Genomic DNA, 26760 nt, shown 5'->3' with positions numbered 1-26760 from the left:
GCAAGAGAAAGTGAAAAGAAAATTAGGGCAAGGAAACAGACAAAAGAAATCACTCATGAGGAAGAATCAGCAGAAAACTCCAGGCAACATGAAGAACCAGTCCAGAACAACCCCACCAAGGGACCATGAGGTAGCTACTGCAGAGGATTCCACCTATAAAGAAATGTTAGAAATGACAAAAAGGGAATTTAGAATACACGTGATGAAAACAATGAAGGAAATGATGGAAACAATGAAGGAAACTGCTGATAAAGTGGAAAATAACCAAAAGGAAATCCAAAAACAGAATCAAATGAGAGATGAACAATATGAAGAATATAGAAAGGATATAGCAGAGCTGAAGGAACTGAAGCAGTCAATTAGGGAACTTAAAGATGCAATAGAAAGTATCAGCAACAGGTTAGACCATGCAGAAGAGAAGAATTTTGGAGGTAGAGGACAAAGTTGAGATAACTCAGATAGTTAAAGAGGCAGAAAAGAAGAGAGAGAAAGTAGAATGTTCACTGTCAGAATTATGGGACTTTATGAAGCGTTCCAACATACGAGTTATAGGAATCCCAGAAGGGGAAGAAGAATGCCCCAGGGGAATGGAAGTCATACTAGAGAATATTATAAATGAAAATTTCCAAATATCACCAAAGATTCTGATACACTCCTTTCAGAGGGATATCGGACCCCAGGTCTCCTCAACTCTAACCGAGCTTCTCCAAGACACATTGTGATGAACCTGTCCAAAGTCAAGACCAAAGAAAAGATTCTTCAAGCTGCCAGGAGTAAGCGCCAGTTGACCTACAGGGGCAAATCCATCAGAGTGACCACAGACTTCTCTAATGAAACTTTCCAAGCAAGAAGACAATGGTCATCTACCTTTAATCTACTTAAACAGAACAATTTCCAGCCCAGAAATCTATATCCTGCTAAGCTAAGCTTTAAAATTGATGGAGAAATCAAATCATTTACTGATATACAAACATTGAAGAAATTCGCCACAAGACCAGCTCTACAGGAAATACTTCAACCTGTTCTGCACACTGAGCATCACAATGGATCAGCAGCAAAGTAAGACTTCAGCAATTAAAGGACAGAACCTAACTTCCACACTTATGCAAAAGGAGAAAGAGTACATGGGATAATTGACATAAAGTAACAAGAAATCTGTCCTTGACAGAATTACCTTTCAGGTCTTTGAGATTTTAGCTCTGGCCACGTTTTATGAGCACTGAGACTGAAAGTCAGAGGTGTGTTTAACTGAGATGAGAACTGAACACTCTGCTTTAACCTATCTCAAAATGGATCTCTTTATTAAAACAGTTCACTTCAACAAGTTTAATATCACTATGCTATTTAGAGACTTTGTGGTAAGTCCAGATGCCACTTTCTGTATTCTCTCTTCATTCCAGAGCCCTTCACCCATGGTTGTACAGATTCCAACCAAACCCTGTTTGTTATCCTTTTGTCTATTTAACTTTTTCTTCTGACTTACTTCAAACAAGACTTAAAGTAACTTGCAAAGATATGGAAAATGTGACAAAAAGTGGGTAAAAGAAGACCAGCGAGAGACCAAGGAAAGCCAAGAATAACAGAGCTAGCAGTGCAGACCAGATATCTGTCGTGTCAGGAGACCAAACAGCCATCAGTGAGTCTGGATTGCTCCATCAAGACATTGTAGGAAATCTGGAAGACAGATTAAAGGTACAAGCTGGCCGAAGGCTGCTGCTTTTAGCTGAGCACGTGATGAAGGTCGTGTGGCGGTGTACTCTCCATTCTTCTTCCCTGAAAATGCCTAATGTGAACTTCTCTTGGAGGTAAATAAATACAAGCTGGTCTATCATTGCTGACCTTCCCATGACAGGCAGAGTGAGCCTTCCAAAAAGCAGGGCTGATCATTTTTTCCCCAAGCTTAAAAAACTGAGAAAACTTCACCGAGTCTGCATTTGCCGCGAGTTCTCTCTGCAGCTCTCCCACCTTCTCTGCAATCTCCACCTCCTAGCCCTCATTCTGCACCCAGATACTGGAACCTAACCTTGCCTCACTTCTCACCTTTGGCCTTCTCACATGCTCTTCCTGCTGCCAGAAACATTGTTCTCTGCTTCTTTTGCCCATCTGCCATCCTTCAGGTCTCTTTAAACATCACTTCCTCTAGAAATACACCCCATCGAGCCTGCAACACACGCACCCCAATGCTCATACCCTATCACACACACCCCAACACCCGCACCCCATAACACACACCCCAACACAGGCACTCCAATACACTCACCCCATCACATATACCCCAACACATGTACCCCAATACGAGGACCCCAACACATACAGCCCAACACATGCACCCCAATACACGCACACCATCACATATAGCCCAATACATGCACCTCATCACATATAACCCTAACACATGCATCCCAATACACACACACCATCACATGTACCCCAACACACATACTCATCACACATACCCCTACACATGCACCCCCATCACACACTCCCAGCTGCCCTGTGTCCTCTGCTGTGCCACAGGGCTGTCACTGCAGTGTAAGTGCCCACAGCACCAGGATCACCATGTTCCATCTCAGGTCTGTCCCATTGGCCTCATCTCAGGGCACACAGAGACCGTTAGACTGTCTGGACTCATCTCAGGGCACACGGAGACCGTTAGACTGTCTGGACGGTGGTGCAGACCTGAGGGAGCACATCCACACACCGAGGCTGCTCCCAGCCCACGGCAAGCAGAATCAGAGCTCCCAGTGTGTCCCCACACACCAGCTGGGAAAGTCTGCGTTAAATGAGTGAGCCAGCAAATAAGTCTTCTTCCAATTTGTTTTATTTGTATTTAATCTCATTTGTAAAATGGGGATAAGGCTATCTCAAACTTCCTTTACTTTGTTAATTTCAAAGGTTTGTTAAAATGCCAGGAAGGCTATGTTAACCAGTGTGATGAAAATGTGTCAAACAGTCTATAAAACCAGTGTATGGTGCCCCATGATTGCATTAATGTACACAGCTATGATTTATTTAAAAAAAAATTAAAAAAAAAGAAACAATAACACTATTTTTCATCTATCCTGTTGGCAAATTTTGGTTTTGTTTTTAATGCCATGCCCATTGTTGAGGCGAGTTTTGGAAATAGGCCCTATCCTTACACAGCTGATGGGTGTGAAAACTACTGTAAGACTCTGGAGCTCCACATGTTAGAATCCCTCATAATGTGCATGACATCTGGCTCAGCAGTTTCACATCTGGAAATGCGTCCTCAAAATTCTCATCGGAGCTGTGAACAAATGTCTGTCCCTAAGATATTCATCTCAACATGATTTCTAATAAAAAAGAGAAATACTAAGTGTCAAGGAAGGCATGTTATTAAATTAATTATGGAATATACACACAATAGTCCACTACTTAATTAGTAATGATTATTATGTAAATACTTAGCCAGTGCGGTAGCTCATGCTTGTAATTCTGGCACCTTGGGAAGCGAGGCGGGAGGATCTCTCCAGGCCAGGAGTTCGAGACCAGCCTGTGCAACATAGCAAGACCCTGTCTCTACAAAATAATGTAAAACCTAGCCGCATGGTGGCGCATTCCTGTAGTCCCAACTATTCAAGATGCTGAGGGGGTAGGATCATTTGACAGGAGTTTGGCGTTACAGTCAGCATGATTGTGCCTCCCTGTGCACTGTAGCCTGGGTGACAGAACGGGGTTCCATCTCTTGAGAAAAGAAAAAGAAATAAAGAAATACTTAATGGCATAGGAAAACTATCAAGATGTATTGCAATAAAGCAGATATAACAAAACCACAATTTAATATGTTATTGAGTTATTTTTTAAAGTAGCTATAGAATTGAGAAAAGGCTAGAAAAGATATCAAATGGTATATTTCTCCGAGTAATCTAGAATTTGTTCTGTATGATTTTCTATAGTTGGAAATTTTCTGAATTGAATGTATATTACTTTTATAATAAATGTCTCAGGAAAACTGAAACATCACAGGAAAATAAACTTCCGACAGTTCACGGTTAGAGCACCTTTGCATCACATAAGGAAGCTGTGAAGTCCTGGGCCCCCAGCCCCCAGCCCCCAGCTCCCACCCCCTGGCTCTAGGCCCCTTGCTCCTGTGCCAGGAGGGGATGGCTTCCTCTGGCACTGAGAATGGTCATGGCATCTGGCTAAATATCTTCCTTTTGTTTACGTAGCTTGTCAGCCTACCCAGTTTTCATCCGTGCCCTTGAGCATGTTAATTTAAACACCAAAATTGAGCCTCATGATTGCCTGTGATTTCAACGAGGGTCAGAAAGTAGACTTCCACACACATCACCTCTCTCAATAAATTAAATTCATGTGTGCTTTTCTACAAGGGCTTTTCATAACATTAATACCTTTGAAATCCACCTGGGTTTGGTGAACCTTGGAGAAAGAATGAACACCCTTTTTTGTTTTTGTTCACACAAGTACCAATTCAGAAAAATAAAAATGTTTATCAGCCACATTTTTCTCCCACTCAAAGCTAGCTTTTTAGAGGCTCATAGGTTAAAAAAAAAAATCTCTTCTTACAAGCTATAAACTACCTTATTGAAAGAAGAACAGGTAGAATATTTGTAGTGTTAAATAGTCATCTAAATTTTTCTTCTTGACATATATGAGGAGCATCCATGCAGAGGCATCTTTTAATCTTTCATTTAGAAAGTTGTATCATTTGCCACATTGGGAAGCTCAGGGATCCTGGGGACTCTTGATGTGCATGGCCACCTTGGAGAAATCTGTTCCAGTAGGTAGTGAGAAGCAAATGGGAAACTGAGTAACGGAAGAAATAGAGACTAGGAAGGGATCCAGGTCTCTCCATCAGGATGTCTGGCTCTGGAGAGTGTTGAGACAAGAGGAATATCTCCTTGGGGGAGACAGGAATGAAGTGATTTATTTGAGGATGCAGACCAGTAGACGGAAGAGGGGCAGATCAGGGAGACAAAAGAAGGGCCAAAGTGGAGAGTTTATCTTTGAAAATGAAGAAGATGGCGTCTTCTAAAATGAGAGAAAAGTAAGGAAGTAAATCTGAGGGCATTTGTCACTGCAGTGTAAGAGAGGCCAGATGCTAAGGGATACTGGGAGCTAGTGTGAAGCTGGAGCCTTGAGAAAGAGACAGGGAACTTAAAACTGTCACTGGAAGGAGTCTTCTAGGCAAGTGCCAGCACTGTCCCCACGAAATAGGGCCAGTTAGGGTGATTATAGGGCTTTCCCCAGCAGAAGCAGAGACGGCAGGTCATTGTCAGGGAGGAAATGATGGAAGGACAAGGCAGAGTGGCAGGTGGAGGGGCCAGAGTGAGTGTCCTGGCAGTAACTGACCAGGAGCAGACAGGGGGAAATGCACCTCAGGGTGGGGCAGGCACTGAGAAACCTCTCAGCCACAGGCTGTGGTTCTTCTGTCACGGGCAACCCGATGGCCATACGTCCCTTCTGTGTTCCCTTTTTTCATCAAACACCCATTCCATTGGGTCACATCTTCAGGAAGAGTGGTCACAGGCTGGAGGAAAGGGTTGGTGCTGATGACCGTAGCAGTGTGGTAGCCAGAGTCCTCCATCCAGTTCCATCGGCTTTCCTATCCATCACCCCATCACTTGGCACTGTATTTTCAGCTGCTGGGCTCTCCTGCTCCCCCTCTCTCCCCTTCCATCAGAATTCTAACTTGTCATAATCAACCAAGAGGCAATCTTGGAGACCGGGGACTTCTCTCCTGCTGTATGAACACTGCAGCCCTGGGAATAGAGGGCATATCTCACATGTGTGCAAACTGGGTATAGGTACCTCCTGCAGGGAGTTGGCCTTGCTAAAACCAGAGCACCCTAGAAGCTGCCCACCAGGAGCTCTCACTTCCCAAGAAGCACGTAGAATCTGTAACTGAGTGGGGTCCTTGAACATTGCACAAATACACTTTCCTCGGAGGTAGACTTACGGCTTCTGCAGGGAGAAAGCAGACTTAGCCTCCTTAGATTTCTTTAAAAAGAATAAATAAACATGAATGTAAGCAGGAACTAGTAGGTCTAATTTATCTAGGCTCTCAAAGTCTTTCACAAAATTCCATACAAAGTCTACTTTAAAAAGTGGGCTCTTTGAGCAATAGGTTTATAATCATCCTTCTCACTGTAGAGCAGTGATTTTGAAGCAGTGTGCCATGAAATTTTTTAAAGATCATTATTTTCAAAAGAAGCGGGCAACCATGGGTACTCATTGTCGCCAAGTAGATAATGTTTTAAAATGAAGTATAAATAAACAGTAAGAATGCTTTCATAATTAAAACACTGTTTTTTGCCTGAATCTTATGGCATTGTGTACTATATTCCAAATCATTTATTCTAGACTGTTCCCTTACTTATCATTAACTGTGAAATGGGACACTATGCAAATTAGGCATCAGCTCCATCCTCACTTCAGCGAAGACTACTGATAATCTCTCTGTAGACGTGAGTAAAGTCAAGTCCAGAGGTCTTGAGCCAAGAAGGCACAGAACCAAAATTCAAATCCATCGCACTCTTAACTACAACATTCTTTACTGCCAGCCAGCAAAACACAGTAGCAGCTAGACCTCTCAAAAGCACAACATTTCTTTATTTTAGGGAATATGTCCAACCTGTACCACTGCCTCCCAGGTTTCCTCACGCAACAGCATATAGATAATTTGCACTCTTTTGGCCTTGATTGATTCTAGCCAGCACAATTAAGTTGAACCAAAAATGATTTTTTGGTATTCTCTGCTCTTTTCCAGCCCACTGCTAGCTGTGTCCTTTGCCACTTGTTGTGCTGTTCCAGGAGTCGCCCTTCTGACCTGGGGGGTCAATCCACTCACAGGAGCATTGGGGCTCTTCAACATTTTCCTTTACACCTGTTGTTATACACCACTGAAGAGGATCAGCATTGCCAACACATGGGTCGGGGCCGTGGTAGGGGCCATCCCACCGGTCATGGGTTGGACAGCGGCCACTGGCAGCCTGGATGCTGGTGAGTGTCCCGTGGTGTGGAGTCTCTTGTGAGCACCCCCTAGTCAGGGAGGAGTTTTCTTCCCAGAGCTGTAGTACTAGGTTAGGTCTACTTTATTCCATACTAATTCTTTCAGCCAAGGTGTTGATGTGGCATTCTGAAATACTGTGCCTGCAGAGCTAAAAGCAGACTATGTCATCATGGCTGGCAGGTGATAAGGCGCACACTCTCCCTTAAAGGGAATGTCTGAAAGAAAACAAAGGAACAGTGCAGCCTTAGTGTGGGACTGTCAGCAAATTTAAAGGAAAGTACCTGGGCCGGGTGTGGTGGCTCACACCTGTAATCCTAGCACTCTGGGAAGCTGAAGTGGGTAGATTACTTGAGCTCTGGATTTTGAGACCAGCCTGAGAGAGAGCAAGACCCCGTCTCTACTAAAATTAGAAAAAATAGCCTGATGTTGTAGTGGGTGCCTGTAGTTCCAGCTGCTCAGGAGGCTGAGGTGGGAGGACACTTGAGCCCAGGAGTAAGTACTTGAAAACCAAGATGAAAGTCACAAATCAAGTTAGCATAGACCAATTCATCAGGATGCCTTAGTCCAAATTGAAGGTGTCTGGATGTGGCCATGAGTCTCCTGTCAAGTGGGTGCCCCTCCTTGGTTGGCCTCCTCAGTTACCTCAGTCACCTGCTCAAACGGAGTTATTTCCCCCCTATGAAAGAACAGATCATTTTCATTAGTTTCCAATTTTATTTTTCTATGATTTGCTTAAGTCGTTCATGTTGTCTACAATAAAACCATTGAAAGATTTCTACATTTTTTGGTGGTATGTCACAACTAAATTTGTGGGGTGAAAATAGCTCATTTTTACCATCTGTAAGGGAAGTTTCACAGTCTAATTAGTCAAGTAATTAGTGTTTTTGACCAACACTTAGGAAGGAAGTGGTAAGGTTTCCTGCAATATATGTAAGTACATATTTTTCACATGAGAGATCAAAGGCAGTTGACCATAAACCGTTACCCTGTAAGCCACATTTCTGGAAATTTTCATAAAAGCTCTTGTAGTCCAATTCGGCAGGCTTACAAATGTGATTACACCTTTACCATGATTGTCCCTTAGAAACGGTTTTAATATCCTGTAAATGTCAGATTTTAATGAATCTACAAATACAATATTCTGAAACTTCTGTACTCGTTTGCTCTGAGATAAGAGGTCTGTCATGCAGGGGGCAGTGTCAGCATTGTGCTTACAAGAGCCCAGCCGGGAGCCTGTGTGCCCTTCCCTGCCAGAAGTGACCTCTTTCAGCCCCCACTGTGAGGCTAGACTCACCTTTTGGAGTCATGGCAAGGCTAAAATGAGTTGTTGTATGTAAAGTGCTAGACCGAGGCAAGGACTCGTATGCACAGTGCTGCTGCTATCGTGCAGGAGTCCTCCTTCCTGCCGTGGGGGACTAAGCCGGGTCAGGAAGGGTCAGATTTTGTTTGGTTTGCAAACTCCTGAGCAATGCAGCCTCATTGCCTGGCTGCTGTTCTGAAGACCGTGAGGGACCTCGAGGCTTGGCGGGAAGGAGTGTTAGGGCCTGTCGGGAAGGAGGAGAAGGTGAACAGCCTGGGCTTGGTGTCCCTGGGCCCGTTAATGTCTGAGTTTTCACCCAGATACACAATTTACATTTACAGAGCATAGCCCCGACCTGCCTGCTCCCTGTCACAGTCCTTTTCCCTAGTTCTGCATCAAGCCCTAAGCCTGACTTGACCCAGGCTCCCTCTGTCCCACCAATTGTTCCCTACCCCAGCTGTCCTCTCTGTTCCTTTCCCCCTCCAAACCTCTGTAGTGATGGCCTATCACTTCTGGGCTTTGGGGGTAAGAACAAGTGTAGTGATGGCCCATACGTTCAGGGCAGAGACCATGAAAAAAAGCGAAGAGCCCCCTGGGCCCTGTGTGCACTACTGTGCTCCCCAGGACAGAGCTCTGCCTGGCTGCTGCCTGTCTGATGGAGACACCAGTTGCCCCGCCAGGAATGCCTAAACCCAATTCAACTTCCTCAAAGCTAACAGAGAAAGAAGGCACCAAAACTACCTCTTCTCTCTGGGGAGTCCTAGACAGAGCCGAAGACAGGGCAGGTATTACAGCCTCTACGATGGGTGTCCCAGGAGGCTTGTGAGGGCAGGCCAGTCCAGGGCCGGGGAAGAACTTGGTCACCACTGCTGTGGCAGGGTCTTGCCCTAGTCACACTTGCAGGCAATTTTTTTGTGAAACAGCTGAGCCTCAATGTATGGAGCTAGAGTTGCACCCCCAGAGGCCGAGAGAGAAAGAGCTTTGTAACTGTGGTCACTTAGGGGCCACATGTTGACAGGAGCCCATCTTGTTTAGGGGCAGTCTAGATTTGTCTAAACTGCAAATAGTCATATTTAAAATAAATTTTTTAAAAAAATTGAACTTTCTATAATCCAGATTTAACCATTTGTATACAAACTCATTAATGACAGGCAGCTCTGGGGAGGCTGTCCTAAGTTTAGGTAGCAAATACATACTTGTCTTGGAAAATAAGACCCCTTATCTACCTGAACAGAGCCTGGTGTAAAACAGAGCCTTCTGAAAGATTTCTATCACCAGAGGGAAGGTCCCTTGGCAATTTTTGAGGATGACTTCTATTACAATATATCCTTTTTCTTTAAATCTTAAAAGATACATTACAAGACTCACTAAAATATGATTTACTGCCCCCAGTATCTTAATTTATCACAGATCGAATCAACTTAAATCCTATGTCTGCAGCCTTACCAAGATTAAACAGAAAGAAAACTACTACTTTACATAATGCTTTACATGGCTTCAAAAAAGCTTCAAAACATTAATTTGATAGAGTAAACTTTAGATGAACAGTAAACATTTGAATGAATTGAATGAATCAGCAAATTAGGTACTTTCCATTTTATAGATGGCAGAGTCTAACAACATATTTTAAAGATTTTTATTGCTGGGGTTTTACGCATTGAGTTAATAATGGTCTTATGTAGTTTAGTTATCTTCAAGAACTGCACTGTCCAGGATGGTAGCCCATAGGCACATTTACCTGTTTAAACTAAGTAAACTTAAACACTCTGTTCCTCATTTCCACTAGCCCCATTTCAAATGCCTGAAGCCACGTGTGGCCAGTAGCTACCATATTAACATCACAGAAAGAATGTTTTCATTATTCCAGAAAATACACTTAGGTAATACTGCCCTAGGAGGAAAGGTCAATATCCTTGTGAATCTCTGTCCCTGTTCGTTACAGAAGTATGTACTGTGATTAATGGAGCACTGTGTGAGCTGGGCCTGTGTCTCGCCACAGCCCACACCAGTGGTTCTCAGCTTCAGTGCACATCACGCCGTGGCTTGCCAAAGCACAGATTCCTGGGCTCTGCACACAGCATGTCTGATTCAGCAGTCCTGAGGCCAGGGGTCTGAGAATGTTTATTTCTAGCAAGTTCCTAGGTGGTGCTGATGCCTCTGGTCTGGGAAACCACCAATCTGCAAAGATAGGACCAGAAAGAACTTAGCCCCTAGAATACCCTGGAAATACCTAGAGATTTGAGCAGAGAGGCTGGGCAGATAGTATTATTTGAGATGCTTTATACTCATGATATTATTTGTGTTATCACCGAGGTGAATCTCTTGTCTGGGTTCTTATCTCAGGGGAAATATATGGTTGGAAAGAGCCCTTCTGAGAAAGAATGGCCAAAAAAGGTACTTTTTTCTTCTGTGGTATCTTCACAGCATTTAATCTTTTGGAGAGGCCTATGAATCAAGAAGTCTTGGGAATACTATGTTGAAGTATATACTGTGAATAAGGATGAGAAAGAGGAGAAGGGTGATACAGGCAGCAAAAGGCAGGCGCCCACCCACTCGACTGAGCATCCTGGACTGGGATGCTGGGGTTGCCACCTTTTAAACTGGTCCCCAGAACCACTTCATTGGGCAGGTGTCTGTTGAGGACCTATTGTGTGCTGGGCACTAGGAGATACAAGCATAACAAAAGCTGATGCCTGTTCTCCTAGGAGTCATGTCTCAGCATCTCTGGGGAGAGGCAGACAGGCAGTCAGATAGTAGAGTGGCTCAGGCCTGTGATCCCAGCACTCTGAGGTTGAGGTGGGTGAGTTGCTTGAGCTCAGCAGTTCGAGATCAGCTTGAGCAAGAGTAAGACCCCCGTCTCTACTAAAAATAAAAAAATTAGCAGAGTGTGGTAGTGGGCATCTGTAGGCCCAGGTACTCGGGAGGCTGAGGCAGGAGGATCACTTAAGCCCAAGAGTTTGAGGTTGCTGTGAGACTGTGTCTCAAATAAATAAATAATAGAGCGGTCTGAGAGCTTTAGTGGGGATTCCACAGAGAGTAGACCTCCTTAAATTCATCCACAAAGACTTTGGAGAGGAAGGACTTCTGAGTGAACTCATGATGCACTAAGATAAGCCACCCACTGAGGAGAACGTACTTGATCCAAGGACCATGAAGACCCATAGAGCCTGAAGCAGGAAGGCAGCGAGGTCGCAGGAAAGCTGGGGTCACACCATCAGGGTTATTTAACTGACAGTGAGCTGCAGCTTCTCTGCCAGAGGGGAGGATCGGCAAGTTGCTGAAATCTGCCTTTATTATTCTAACAACCCCTGTGCCTCCACTTGTCCTCCACTTGTCCTCTCTCCATTAGGGCTCTTTCTATCCTAGACCTGCCTCCCACCCCCTTGCCCTCCCTAGTCAAGATTTTGTCTTTTCAGTATTTAGTGAAGCCTCAGTCTCATCATCCTTGGAAAGAGCAACTTCTGAATACCACTCTGCAAGTGCGGAAAGGGATGGAGGACAAGAATGTGAGGGAGGCATGTCCCACTGATCACGGGCTCTTCCTTTGCTCCACCCAGGGAGACGTGTAGCCACTCAGTCGCCCTCACTGTATCCCCTTGTAAAAGTCTGTCCCAGGGCTCAGTAGATGGTAGTCAAGATGGAGAGGAAGCAGCTTGGTCACTGTATGAAACCCTACAGCCTCATGAATTAAAGGCCCAACTAACCATCTAGTTGGGAAGGGCACCAGCTGTAGAAAACACTGTGCATTCGAGGCGGCCTGTTGGTCAGAGTGGCCTGTGGAGCAGGAAATGTAGCATGGTCAGAGCACCTCTTCCCCTTCTTGGCATCTGATCTTTTTGTGGCTTTTGTGGTGGCCGTAGGGCAGGGCCAGGTTAATAACCTCCCGAGGGCCTTGAGCTCTCAGGAGATTTTGCTACCTTCCCTCCTCCTACAAAGACATAAAAACAGAAAATAAGTAGAATATCTCGTGGGCTTCTGATTTTTTTCCCCCGAAACTAGTTTGATTTTCTTTTTCTAAATCTGATAGTGGAAAGGACTCGTTTTCGATGTCCCGGGGAGTGGTGGGGATCCCGAGCAACCAGTCTAGCTTGGGCTGAGTGAGGTGGGTGGGCAGAGGAGGGTGAAGAAAATTAAGCAGATTGGCAGAAGGAAATTGTAAAAGCTAAACAAATGTTAATTGTTCTTGATATTTGCCATTTTATAGCTGCACAGTGAACTGTAAACTGTGCCCACAGCACTCAGCTAATGCTTGCTGCAGAGAGCTGTATGGCAACGCACAGGGCCAGCCCAGAGAGCGCTCTTGGTGGCCGCCACACCAAGAAAGCGAGGGCTCTGGCTGCTTCTGTGCACAGGAAATGACTTTGTTTTACAAAGTCCTTCTGTCTGTAAAGGTAATCATTATAATGGGATTTTACCTGTGTCCACTTTCCTCTGTGGCCTTTTCCTCCCACCTGCCTAATTACCTTGCCTTGTTTTTATAATTATTATTATTAAGCTTAACTGCTTCTAGCAGGAAACATTAAAAATGCTTCCCAACTAAAACTCAGGAAGGCAGAATGAGAGGGCTGCTTTCTGGTCCCTGGTCTGGCCAGCTTGTCTTAGGGACTGAAGCCTTGGTTTGACTCTGCATACAGGAGGAGGGCAGTGACAAAAGTGACCTGCAGGAGCCCTGTGGGGCGGAGGGGACTGCAGATAAGTGCCCAGCCACATTCCAGCTCCGAGCAGGCCTGGAGCCACTCCTATTAGACCTCTCAACAGTGTTTATCTCCAGAGGCTATTAGTGTATCTCAGAGGCTTTGGGTTAAACCCCCTCCCCCTGCTTCTGCCAAGGCCACCTCTCTCTCCATCACCCCCATTTCTTAGAAAGGCTCAGATTCTTTTTTTGTCATTTTCCTAAATTTGAATAAATCCTGTGTCTGGGGAGTTTATGGCGTGGGCCTCTATAATGACCATTTTGTAGAGCTGATTTGTCAGTTGCCTTCAGTTTGTAATTCAAATGTGTGGCAAACATTAATTATGTCAGCCAACATTTAGTTACAAATGAGGACTTAGAAACGGGCTCTTATCAGGAAGTGACATTTGGCAGATGGATGGTTTTAGTAACAAAAAGAAAATGAGTGTTTTTATCCTCAGCTGGTAAACTACAAAATGTTGAATACTGTTTCACTCTATTTACCTCCTTTATTCCCAGATGAGAAAGTAGAGTCAAAAGGAGGGAATGTATCACTCATTCATTCCACAAATATTTATGGAAGGCTTACTAAGTACCCCATACTGTTTAACCCAAGCACCTTTAAAGATTTTCTTGAAATCAAACTCGAAAATGAGGACCTGTGACCATTTTGTTAGGAGATTTTGCCATAAGTAGACTTAAAGCTCCAGATTTTAAGATAAATTATATTTTTAAATGACAAAATAGACAAGGAACATTTTCATGGAAATATTAGCAAACAATTTTAGAGGACTACATTCTCTTCAAAGGCCAAAAAACAAAAGCATGTACTACAAATATGTTGCTAGACCCAGCTTGGTGGTGTAATTGGAGGCAGACTTTGGTACTAAGTGTGCTCAGGCCACGGCCATGTGCCATGTTGCCTGGAGTTGATCACAGGCTGTGCAGGGGCCTGGCTGTGCCCTCCTGAATGAGAGGATGGGTGTGCCGTGGGAGGGCAGCCATGGTGTTCACAGAGCTGGGCACCTGATGCTCATTCCATCAGTACTATTTGATGAATATTCTAATATTTGGGTGATAAAGATGGAAGTGCCGTCCAGAGTAAGCTAAGGAAGAAGGAAGGGAGCATTTGAATTTCTGAGACAATCCACATGTGCCTGAAAATTCCTTCCAGGAAAGTGGCAAGAAGGGAAAGGAGCAATTTTTTCAGAGTCAGAGCTTTGTATGTCTTTTTCTCCCAAGTATTTCCCTTTAAATGAAACTTCCACACACAATAAGGTGGAGGAGGGGTGGGGGTCCACATGGCCTCCTACCCACTACCCCCCCTCACTGCCTTCTCCATCATTCCTCAGCGACCAGAGAAGAATTCTTAAAGGGCAAGCAGTTACTGCCCACTCTGTTTCCTATTTCCAGTGGACTTTTAATCTTCCCTTCTGCCACCCATGCAGTTGATAAACTGGCCCACATCCTCTTCCCTTTATCTGTAGCACCATAGAAGTCTATTGCGCTGTTGAGGCTGATCTGTTTCACAAGCTCCTTTGTGTTAACCCTCAAAAGAAAGGCTTTGAATTCTGTGACCATGAAGCTCTGGGCTTGGCACTGCTTCCCCCACAAGCCCCCCTGTCCACACAACCATATCACCCTGAAAGCACAAACATTACCAGTCACAGAACAGACAAGCCACCGGGGGCCACACTGACTGGGGAGCCTATTGTACTGCAGAGGGAAGTCCTCCCAGCCTCCCACAAGGCTTGTTGGAGCTAGGTTTCTTTAGCTTTTGCAAGGCCACGCATGGATGGCGAATGACAGGAAAGAGTTTGGGTGGGGGTGGGGAGGTGCCCACCAGGTGGTCTGAGGAGGCCAGCTGAAACCACTGAACCCCATTCCACAGGGCACTCGCTCTGACAGGCAGAGCTCTAGCTTGAGGATTTTTATCTGTGTTCTGTTGGAACACCAGTCAGCTGTTCTATTTGTCAGCAAAATGATGTTTATGCTGTGGACGGGAGCATTTCTGGATTCTGCCCATCTGTATGCTTCAGGAATGTTCGATAGATGTCTTCTGAAGGAAGGCATTGCCCAGCCTTGTTCTCCTAATACAGCCCTCCAGTCAGAGTAGGTGATTTGAATAAGGGTTCTCCCTGCTGTCCACTCACACAGCAGATATGCAGCTCTCCTTTCTGTGCATGGAGGGAAATTGGTAATGGCCTGGACACCCAGTTCTTCTTTGCCATCATGATCCCAGAGGGCTGCTGTACTGTGGAGAACAGATGTGCCACCCATTTCATAGATTGCCTCTATTTTATGTTGTCATAGATCAGCAAATATTTGATTAACAGAAGGAGAGGTTTATTCTGGATATGATTAAACCTAACATGTGCAAAGATTCTTTGGGGTTAAGAAAATGGGAAGATACCCTTAGAAGCAGAAAGCTCGGAGACCATCCTCAGATCTCCGTGTACACGTCCCTTCTTCCAGGAAGCTTTCCCTGAGCTCTTCGGGGCTGAATAAGATGTTCCTCCTGGGTATTGCACACAAGCCCTGCACCTGGGGTGACATTCACCGTGGGCTGCGATCCCTTTGTGTTGTCTTTCTCCCTTTCCAAATGCCAGCAGAGGACCTTGAGGACAGAGACGGTGCCTGTGTGTGGTGGCACTCAGTCAGGGTTTGTTGTCACAGAAGGTAGGCCCAATGGGACTAGACTAGGGGCGGTGAGGCTGGGGCAATGAAGGGAACGATTACCTTGAACGAAGGGGAAGCCTTTAGGCGGGTAAGCTGGGGGGGCTTCATGTTTACCCCAGGAGGAAGGTGAGTGCCACCACAGCCCCAGGACTAATTCGAGGCTTCCTGTTCTAGCTCACCTTATCTTGATGAAGAGAGTAATTTGTTTGCATCTTGTATAGGAGGAGAAGCAGTTGAAGCATATGGAGTGGAACTGTGTGTGGGTGGTGGTTTTCTGATTACAATCCATTAAGGCCAGGCAGTGATTTCTAAAGCTCTTTCAGTTGTGACATGAGCCAAACCCACACCCAATTTCCTCTCACAGAAAGCAGCATGCTACTCTCATGAAAATGATTTTTCATTATGTTATTGTAAGCAAAAGTATAACTAAAAAAGTGTATTGAGCAAAACAAAAGATACTCCTGTTGGTGTACAAAAGGGGGGGGCTTTTGAGGAAAACAAGAAAGATTCCACATTTGGGCCTGATGCTTTTGCCTTTTTTTTTTTGCAGTTTTTGGCTGGAGCTGGATTTGAACCTGCCACCTCTGGCATATGGGGCTGGTGCCCTACTCCTTTGAGCCACAGGCGCTGTCCACTTTTGCCATTTTAATTTAAATGTCGTTTTCCACTGGAGGTTGGTCTCTCTCAGCTATCTCTAGAGCAAAGCACCCAGGGAGCTCTGACTGTCTTACCCTCTCCCCTGTTCGTAAGTTAGCGCTGACGTTGACTTTCCTGACAAGACACTTCTGGGTCTTACTGGCCTCCCCAACCATTTGTGGCTGGCTGTCATTATAACCGCAAACCCTTTAGATCTGTGGCAGCTTGTGGGTTGGGGCTGAGCTTCCTACAGATTGGGCTCAAAGCCTCAGAGTGGCCCTGTGCCCTAAGACACTGACAACGCTGCCACTTACCAGTCACTTCAAAATCCTGAGATCACTTCAGTTTTCCCCCTAAATACAAAGGAGACGTCTACTTCTGTCACCCCATTAACTCCCTCACTCATACCGGGGTGTTCCAACCTCCCCTCTGTCCTTTCTAATTCTCCTGGAGTACTCACTGTCAAGAAAAATACTGTCTGTCATTGAAACAGACCTCTTTTTTTTTTTTTTAAGTACTGGAATATGCAGTTTCTTCTTTCAACAAGTCTCCTCTGCTCGGTGTTACTGGCATTTGGATGCCCATCCGTTGGTGTGGGAATGTTGTTAATTTGAGTCTGCGTGCTGGTGTGCACTTTGCCAGTGGTGCTGATACTGTCTGGCTAGTCATTCATCATTCTCATCTGTAAGGTGACAGTCTTGATACCTGCAGGCAGGGTTGTTGTGAGGACGGGACAGCACATGTACAATTCCTCTTGCCTGGCCTGGCCAATGACAGCCATGAGGCATTTCAGCGGAGATGTCTAAAAGGCACCTCAAACTTAAAATGGCCAAAAATGAAACTCCTCACATCTGCACCATGGACACACCTGTGTCCACTCTCATGTTCCCCACCTGAGTAAAAGGCATCAGCATCTGCCCACCTCCTCTGTCCCTCACCCTCACCCTGCCCCCGGCCTGCTCTCCCCTGTGCTGGAGGAAGACCCCAGTCCTTATCCTGGTTCCTAGGTGCCTCACCAGCCCACCCTGCAACTCCTTCCCTCGCTCCGCTACCCCAGAAACCTACTGGGGCTATTCCCAGGGTCTGATGGAGTTCTGCTTGCAGTTAGTAGGGTCACAGCTTAAATGTCACCTACAGAAAAGTCCTTACCTGAGCTCTCAGTCTCAGGCGACCCCCTTTGCACTGGTCTGTTTTGAGTTTCTACATGTGTCTTGCAGACTTGTTCAGGACTTGTCTTGATTACTGCAGACTTTCCTGCACCCAGAATTGTGCCTGGCATGTGAGACACCACCTGTCACCTGTTTACCAAGTGAACAGATTCAACAAATTATAGCCATTACTGTTATTAGCATTAACATTTAAGGGTGTTTACATGAACCAAGATAGGTAGATACAAATACATGTTATTTATAGATAAGACTAAAGATGAATCTTGATAACAACTCAACTGAAATAGGGGCCCCTAAAATCAGGTCCCATACCGAAGACCCAGAAGGAGGAGACAGACCTATGGGAGCCAGTGAGCCAGTGAAATTGGTCGTCTTCTTCCTTCAGTCTTCTACAGCCACACAAGTTCCACTTGAGGCGCGGCAACTGCCCTGCCCGAGAAGTGTCGTTCAGACGCTGCAAACAAAAGCTCCTTTCTTTCTTTTAGAGGACTTGCCAGCCTGCCCCCTGCTTCTCCGCTGTTGCGGAATACAGAGATTAGGAGAGGAGCTCACTCCTCACTCTCACTGGCATGAGCATACATAGGGCCCCTGGAGCCTAAGAGCCCGGTCTTGTTTCCCAAAGTGTTCTGCATAATATAACCACTTTCTCTCCTGGTGAGTGTGCCTTAGCAATAGCCCGTACTCACTCTTTGTCTGAACATTCCCACAGACTGGGGGCTTAAAAGATCCCCTGAAATAGGACTGTGGCTACAAATTTTCCACCTCTTCTCCCCGCCGCCGTGCTGATGGCCCTTTGCAGAGTAGATGACGCAGTGGCATTGTAAACTCCCAGTTCTCTACCAGGGACCCCAGGACAGAAGCTGTTAGGTGTCAGAGCATCCAAGATGGGTGCAGAGGAGGGGAAGGCGAGAGGAGGCAGTCCTGAGAGTTTGACAGATTGCCTCACTAGTTCACAAGCTGTGCTGGCAAACAGTGAGTGACCTTGGGGACCACTTGAGAATCAGTTCTTTTCATACACGGCCCCCGTCAATGGGTTTGAGTACCCTTCACTGCCTCTTTATATTTTCCAGTCTCGTGGGTTCACATTCAAGTAGGAAACACAGACACGTAGGTAATGGCTGCCTGAATGCTGGGGCTACTCAGCGACGGAGCCAGGGCCCTGTCCGCAACTCTCCCCTGCATATCTCAAAGGCGTCTTACACTGAACACACCGAGGGTCACACTCCCCTCCCCTCCCATCTTCCTGCTGTCTCAGTGAACAGGTCCTGGACCTGTAAACTGGGAGCTGCTCTCGATCCCTCACCCTTCCTTCTTCCTTGCCCTGAACTCACGTCCTCTCCCTTTCCCCACCTAAATCTCGCTCCATCCCACTGGTGCCACCCTGATGCTGACCGCTGTCATCTTGCTTCTCACCTCCTGACTGATCCATACCTGCTATGGTCTTCACTCAGTGCTGCTGCCCATCCCTTGGCCCCCACACCCGTATGTGCACACACACACACGCACACACGCACACGCACTCACTCTGTCTCACATGTTAAGGTTCTTTGGCTTCCTGTTGCTCTTAGAATAGCAAAGTCAGGCCGAGTGTGGCCCCTGCCCTCTTGTCCAGCCTGTCCCTTGGTGTTCCTGTTCTCAGCCATGCTACCTTTTGAATTTTATCGTCATACAGAGAAGTCGACGCTCCCTGAGACCAGGTCACCTCCTCCTGTTGTGTCCTCACTGTAAAACCTACTTTTCCTTCATCACGTGAATGGTGGTTTTCAAGTCACTAGTGCAGGTCTGAGTAATGATCCCTGCCTCCTTGACTAGATGGTAAACTCAGTGCTAGCAGAGATATGTGCGGAGTTTTTCTCAGTGCCGTGTCCCCCACGCCTGGCATGATGCTTGCCACTGAGTACGTGCTTGGTCCCCAGGTCTTTGCAAGAGTAGTCAGTGGCCTGCACAGGAACTATATAGCCCAGTCACAGCCCCCACTCTGCTGCCTGACCCCAGCGAGGTGCCTCCGTGAGTGCCATAGAAGTAGCCTGGCTGGAAAAGCAGGCTCATTTTGAATTCCTCTCCACCTCCTTTTGGAGGAGGACTTGACGTCATCTGACTTTTTTTTTAATGATTATAAAACCCACCTCAAAGTCTTATCATCAGCATTAAACGGGGCAAACTGTATGAGAGTATCCGTCACCCAATAGGAGCTCAGTAAATAGCAGCCCACCCCACGCGTATGGGTGGTGGGAAAATTGTTCTGGAGAAAGGGGCTGAATGGTGCCAAGGGAATTGTGTCCTTGTTGAAAAATTACAAAGTCATTGACAAGTTATCCTAGCCTGGGATCATGTTCCTTTATGCCAAAGCATTCATGTCCTTGGCTCACTCTGCTTAACACCCACTGCTTGAGCCATCGTGCCATGCTTGGGGGCTGAGAGAGGAGTGTGCCAGGCACTCACCCAGGCGCTAGCCGTGAGCTATGGGGACTGGGGAGCCGGTGAATCCTGCAGGTGTGCCCAGCTCCGTGTCAGTGCTGAGCTGTGAGCTGCTGCTGTCCCTGGGAAGGGACCAGGGGCTCACAGAAGAGGCCCTTGGACTTGGAGGGGTCCTCCAATTGCAGCACTGTCTTCACCTGGCTGAAGGATCTGAGGCTCAAGGCCCAGCTGACAGAAATGGGGTTAAAAGCTCTAGCACAGCGGCTCCACCCAGGGGCGGTACCTAATTCCATCCAGAATTCCCTCAGTGTTCCCTCCGCCTTGTAGGCCCTGAAGCTGGGAGGCCTGAGGTTGAGGGTGGGCAGAGCTGCAGATGCCTGGAGATGCCCAGGCAGGCGGGGGTGCTCGGAATAAGTCCAGGCGATAAACCGCGCAGGCGGAGGCGGGCAGGCTGGGATGAGAAGGAGCCAGTCCTTTGGAAATTTGTTGACAACCTGTTTCCCCCTCTTCCTCTGCCCCTCACCCCCACCCCCACCCACGCAGGAGCCTTTCTTCTGGGAGGAATCCTCTACTCCTGGCAGTTTCCACATTTCAACGCCCTGAGCTGGGGCCTGCGCGAGGACTACTCCCGGGGCGGCTACTGCATGATGTCGGTGACCCACCCGGCGCTGTGCCGGCGCGTGGCGCTGCGCCACTGCCTGGCCTTGATCGCGCTGTCCGCCGCCGCGCCGGCGCTGGACGTCACCACGTGGACCTTCCCTGTGGTCTCACTCCCCATCAACCTGTACATCTCCTACCTCGGCTTCCGCTTCTACGCCGACGCAGACCGCAGCAGCTCAAGGAAACTGTTCTTCTGCAGCCTGTGGCACCTGCCGCTGCTGCTGCTGCTCATGCTGACCTGCAAGCGCGGGCGGGGGCCAGCCGGCGCGGCCGCCAGCTGAGGGCACGGGGCGCGGCCGCACAGGCCTTCTGGGAAGAGCTCGAGAAGAGGAAGCGCTGGTTTTAGTACAAGATGGTAAAATAATTTGGTGCTCAGCCATCACTGGAACAATTATTTTAAATGATATACAATATGCCCTCCAAATACAAAATGGGTTGGCCCAATTAATGACTATAAAGAAAGACCTTCCCTTTGAAGGTCTTTATACACCGCCTCCTCTGAAGCCGTCCCACCCCCTTTTTCTCGTCCTCTCTGGATGTACCTGTGCACTGTCCTGGCTCCTTCCCCTCCACCTCCAATTTCCACCTGCCAGCCAGAGTGGCAGCAGGTGGCCCCTAAGGAGAGCACTTGATAATGTGCCGTCTGTAGCCTGTGTGCACAAGTCCCTGCTGGGCCTGGTCCCAGAAAATGCACACTCTGGCCCCAGCACCCCCTTCCCTGTGAATGAGCCCAGGTCCCCACTCCCCCAGTCTGGGCTTCCTCTGCTCCACACATACTCTCCAGCCAGGTTATAAACTATTAATATCAAGGGTAGACTGCCACTAGGGAGGGGGATTTCAAACGGTTGCCTGGAAGGGGGGTGGTCTCAGACTGGACTGCCAGCCCCTACCATCCCCAGCATCAGCACTTCATACCAGGGTACCCAAGGCATCTTTATAATCCACTATAAACTGCAGGTACTTTGTGAGGCATTTCTTTCTGGAAGAGTAGCTCTAGGCTTAATACCAGAAATCCCTCCGGCTACAAGTCCATCACTGAACCTCTTTGGTCGCCACTGGGTCATCCACTCCTCCCAGCTGCACTGCTTTCTCCAGCCTGTATGAGAAGGGAAGTCAGGCAAAAGGGTGTGCGGGGCTAGCCATCCACCTTGCTCACTTTCTAGTACCTCCAGTGAAACACGCATTTCCCTCCTGAGATCTCCTGAATTAAATTAGCCTCCATGTGTCCAGTGGCTTTGAGAGGCAGAAGCATGGTTCTGAGAGTTCTGTGAGTTGCCCTGTAATCAGGTGTGGCGGCCGATACCAGACACAGTCACCTGTAGCTCTTTAGTGCTTCATCCTGCCTCGGGGTTGTGTAGAGCCCCGGTGGCTGAAGGTCCAGAGCTAGACAGAATGTCGTGATCGCTCCATCTCCCAGGGCACTGCTGCACAGGGCTTAAGAAGCCCTGGCAATATGCCTGTTCTCAGAAATTTCTAAAGAGCTTGCAGATAGCCTCTCATCTCTGTTACTACTTACCCGCAGTCTTCTCTCTTGGCTGTCTCCTGTAGGGAACATGGCATAGGAAAGTCTAGAGAAAGCATCTACAACTTGTTATAGCCTTCACATTTGCAAAACGCATTGATTCCTTTTTTCTTCTCTAATAAAACAGTACATAAGGAGTGTGTATCATGATATCGTTGTATTTAATCATCCTGTGCTGACCTGCACAGTCCCTGGTAACACTTGACCCTTCAAGAGCCAGCCTTCAAGAGGGTTATGGGGCATTGTAAATTGACAAATTATAGTTGTATATATTTATGAGGTACAAAGTGATGTTGTGATATACAAATTCAATGTGGAATAATTAAATGAAGCCAATGAACATATTCATCACCTCCACTTTTTGTGATGAGAACATTTGAAATTAGTTATTTTGAGATGATTAATATACCATTATTTAATCTCAGAGACAAAAACATATTTTTCCTGTCCGTTTGAGGCTTTGTATCCTGTGACTGTCATCTCTCAGTCCCCTCAGCGCCTAACCTCTGTAACCACCACTCCACTCTCTGCTTCTTTGGGTCTGATAGTTTTCAAGTCCGCGTGGAAGGGAGAACATGCCCTCTTTGGCTTTCTTTGCTTTACTAAGTTGAAACTTTTCACCTTTTTCCGTAAAGGAAGCCCTTCTCTTTGGCCTGTCTGAATCTCTACTCTTGTGCTCTGGGCCCATCAGGTAAAGTAAAGGTGGCTTGAGCACAGCCCTGCACTGACAGTCGATCTGATTCCCAGGATGGCTAGTAAGTGACTTTTGGGCAGGGAGACGCTCAGCATGGATTCGGACCAAAGGATGATTCACATCCTGGGTCAGATGGAGTGTGACAGCACGAGATTTCATCAGGATACTCAGAACAGGGCACAAATGTATGAATTGTTTATTGTTGAAATTTTCTATTTAAAATTTTTGGACCTGTGTTGACTGTGGGTAACTGAAACCTCAAAATAGCAAAACCTCAGAGAGGGAAGATCTGCTGTCCTAATCTTCGTGCCTATAGAAGTTAAGTAAGAACATACCAGCTTCTTGTATGTTAGAAACCCAAATATAATTGACCTCATGCTAGACAGATTACACTTTCCAGCATCTTTTGGCCACAGTTTCCTAACCAGCTATAAGATGTGAGGACATGCTGTGGCAGATGTCCACACAGTGACTGTCAGTGCTGGACCACACCATGTGCATCATGGGACATCTGAGAAGCACAGACAGCACATTAACAGCCCTGTGCTTGCACTCTGAACAGCCCAGCCTGTGCCGTCACTCACCCTGGGATCAATCACAGAGGCCACCAGATTGAGCCCTCTGAAAACATATCCCAAGTCTGACCACTGCATCCTCCAGCACCACCAGCTTGGTTGAACCCTCTGTCTTTCCCAAGATGTGAGCCTACAAGCCTCCTAATTCATCTTCCTTGTACTCTTGCCTCCACCCTACAGGCCTCCCTTCATGCTGGGAATGAAGTGCAAAGAACTCACTGTGCCCCACATGATCTGGTCCTGCTCCACCTACTGTCCCGCCCATGGGCCACCTCATGTTCTCTCAGATCCTGGAGGCAGAACCCCTTCAGGGCATTCCCACCTCCTGTTCCCTCTGTCTGGGGTCCCCTCCTCATGTCACAGAGATGACCTCTCCTTAGAGATGCCTTCCTTGGTCACCTCATCAAACAGCACACACACACACACACACACACACCCCGAGTGCCTACTGCTGTTTTTCTTCTTAATATCACTACTTGATGCTCTGTGTCCATTCATGTATTTTCTCACCTTATTCTCTGTCGTCCCTCTAGAGTATAACTCCACGAAGCAGGGACTACATTTTTGCATCTAGATTTTATCTCCAGTACCTAAGAGCAATCTGGGGACAGAGTAGGTGCTCAGTAATGGTTTTTGAATGAATAGCCAGTGTGATGAAAATGTGTCAAAAGGTGTATAAAACTAGTGTATGGTGCCCCCGACACATTAATGTACACAGCTATGATTTAATAAAAAAATATATAAATATAAAAAATAAAATAAAAAGCCACCCCTTCTTGGTTATATGAAACCCCTGTGTTCAGAGGGAAAGGGATTGTTAGGCCAGGATAAAAAGTGAACTGGTTTGGAAAGGTATTTATGACATGTGGGTACATGAGAAAAGATGGCTTTTTAGTAGTCCTCATCTGGCTGGCACCATCCCTGTTCCCACTCCTGATGGCAGGACTGTCTTGGAACTGCACCAGGCAGGGTGCATGCCAGGCCATTAACTTCTACTTGTTTCTGAAATTTGCCTTTGCTAGCATCAAACTACACCACACACCGCCCACTGCACTTCCTGCTGTATTCATCTCCTGTGGCACCTGTCAGTATGTGACATATGCCTGTGTGTTCACCACCACCACTAGGGAAGGGAAAGGGCCTTCAGCCAGACCAGGGATGGAGCCCAGGAGCCAGGACCCAGAGTCCAGTAAAGAGGTGTGAGAACCAGGGTCCCAGACACAGAGATGGCAAGAAGCCTCCAGTGAGGCTGAGCAAAGATCACCCCAAATCCAGGCAGCAGGGCCTGGGAATAAGGCAGAAGTTGGGTCCCCAGGCACCTAGAACCATAAGTGACCGCATGACATATGCTCCATCCATGGTGGGAGGCACAAATGGGTAGCCGTCAGGCAGCAGCAGGAGGTGGCAGAGGATGTAGGAGAGAACCAAGCAAGTGGAGACCCTCAGGTACAGACAAGGTCAAGAGTACAGGGCCCCCATTTGATGGGTGAGGAAGACCTGCCAGGGTCTTGGCCAAAGCCTGTCTTTTCTTTGGCCAGGGACACACCAGCCCCGTGTGAGCGAATCTAGGACAGAGACACCTTTCTGTTTTGTGAAGAAAACTACCAAAATTGAGCCGAGGCTAGTGACTATCACTTCTTCCTAGTTTCACTCATCCATCACTCTTTATTATCCAAAGTGATACATTTCATCACTTCCTGTACCTTCAGACTCAGCTTAGTAGCAGAGAGTTCTTAAGTCTAAGTTGCATTCTTGGCCAACATTTTTCTTGGGTGTTCTCTCTTTTTACCCCTCTCTCTGCCTTTTTTTAATTTTTTTTTTCTTTTGAAACAGTCTCTCTCGACATGGGTACAGTGACATGGTGTCATAGCTCACAGCAACCTTAAACAACTCCCAGGTTCAAGGGATCCTCTTGCCTCAGCCTTCCAAGCAGCTGCGACTACAAGTGCCTGCTGCCACACTTGGCTAATTTTTCTATTTTTAGTAGAGACATAGTCTTACTCTTGCTCAAGTTGGTGTCAAACTCCTGAGCTCAAGCGATCCACCTGCCTGGGCCTCCCGGAGTGCTGGGATTAAGGTGTGAACCACCTCGCCAGGCCCCTTCTCTCTTTTAAAATACATGAGCAGAGAACTGTGTCTATCTCCACTTTCACTCCTAACCACCTTCCACTGAAGTCTTGGTTTTAACTCATTTCCTCCAGACTGAGCTCAGTCCTCACCTGCAGCATGTGGCAGATAGCCAGCGCCATCCTTGCAGGGTCAGCTTTCACAAAGGGAGCCCCTCCTGCTTCACAAATTGGGGAGCTGCCTGAGAAGTAGAAACCAAGCAAATGGGGACCTCTAAGTACAGAGAAAGTCAAGAGTACAGGGCCCCTATGCAGTGGGCAAGGAGGACCTGCCAGGGTCTTGACCGAAGCGTGTCTTTCCTCAGATAGGGGCAACCGGGAGGCGCTCCATGAGCTGCTGGTGGATGAGGGAGCTGGGGACTGCAAGAACCAGGAGGGTGGGGACAACACAGGACACAATGGTGGAGGCAAAGCCAAGTGCTTGGTTGAGTAACCCCACCCAATCCAGTCACCCATGGAAAGTGAGGAGGCAGAGGTGTCACTGGGTCCCCGCCCCTCCCAGCTTCCACAGGCAGACACAAAGAGGACCTGCAAACCCAAACTGAGTGCCTCGAGAGGAGGGCCCGGCTCCTCACTGGCGATTACTCTGTTCTCCACTGGGCATGTGACGGATCTAGGGTGCTCCGTGTGGGCCTTGTGTTGAGGACAAAGATGAACCAAGACAGCCCTGGTCCCAGGATTTCACTCCCTGGAGAGTTTGTGGAGCGAGGGAAGAAGAGCAGGGGATTGGAAGTAGAAGGGACCCCCCCCATCCCCACCCCAGTTTCTTGCTCAGAACCTTGGACAGCGTCTTCCCTGTATCCAGGCCCTGCCTCTGGTATCAGGGTGATCTTTGCCGAGGTTCACTGGGGCTTCTGGCCGTCTCTGTCTCTGTGATCCTCAGCACTCTCACTCCTCTCCATGGGACTGTGCATCCTTGCTCCTGGGCCCCACCACTATCACAAGGCTGGTCTGGCTGCAGGTCCTCTGGCTCCACTAAGGGGACCAGACTGAGAACTCAGACCTGCCTGCAGTTTTTTTCTTTATGGGGTGCTCTAGTGTCTACGACCACCTCAGTGTGTTTCTTCATTGAAAGGAAAGAATTCGACAAATGCTGATGGTCATCAGGCCAAACGTGGTGGGAGGGCGGTGGAGGGGAAAAGCCATTCCAGGCAGAGAAAGCAGGTGAGCGGAGATGCAGGGGAAGGGGCCTTGAGTGTCTGGGAAGCACACCCAGTTCCAGCTTCATTGTGCCTGACTAAGTCATCTGCACTGCATGTCCCAAGGACAATAGGGAGCCACTAAAGAGTCACTCTCAATAGAGAGCCACTGAAGT

At 47.3% G+C, this 26760-nt stretch overlaps 1 protein-coding gene across 2 annotated transcripts in view; it reads left to right on the top strand.

Moving 5' to 3' along the window:
- The window catches only part of LOC128570769 (protoheme IX farnesyltransferase, mitochondrial), a 155568-nt gene extending 132401 nt beyond the window's left edge, over positions 1–23167 (top strand). The window contains exons 6-7 of one of the 2 annotated variants that reach the window (XM_053570217.1): positions 6752–6984; positions 20412–23167. In XM_053570217.1, coding sequence (XP_053426192.1) covers positions 6752–6984; positions 20412–20809 — 631 coding nt within the window. In that variant the 3' untranslated portion in view covers positions 20810–23167. The remainder of the gene's footprint in view (positions 1–6751; positions 6985–20411) is intronic. The other variant, XM_053570218.1, reaches the window with a different exon arrangement.
- Positions 23168–26760: the final 3593 nt, after the last annotated feature.

This window comes from Nycticebus coucang, chromosome 18, assembly GCF_027406575.1.
Source record: "Nycticebus coucang isolate mNycCou1 chromosome 18, mNycCou1.pri, whole genome shotgun sequence".
Taxonomy (NCBI): Eukaryota; Metazoa; Chordata; class Mammalia; order Primates; family Lorisidae; genus Nycticebus; species Nycticebus coucang.
This window is presented reverse-complemented; position numbering and strand designations above follow the sequence as displayed.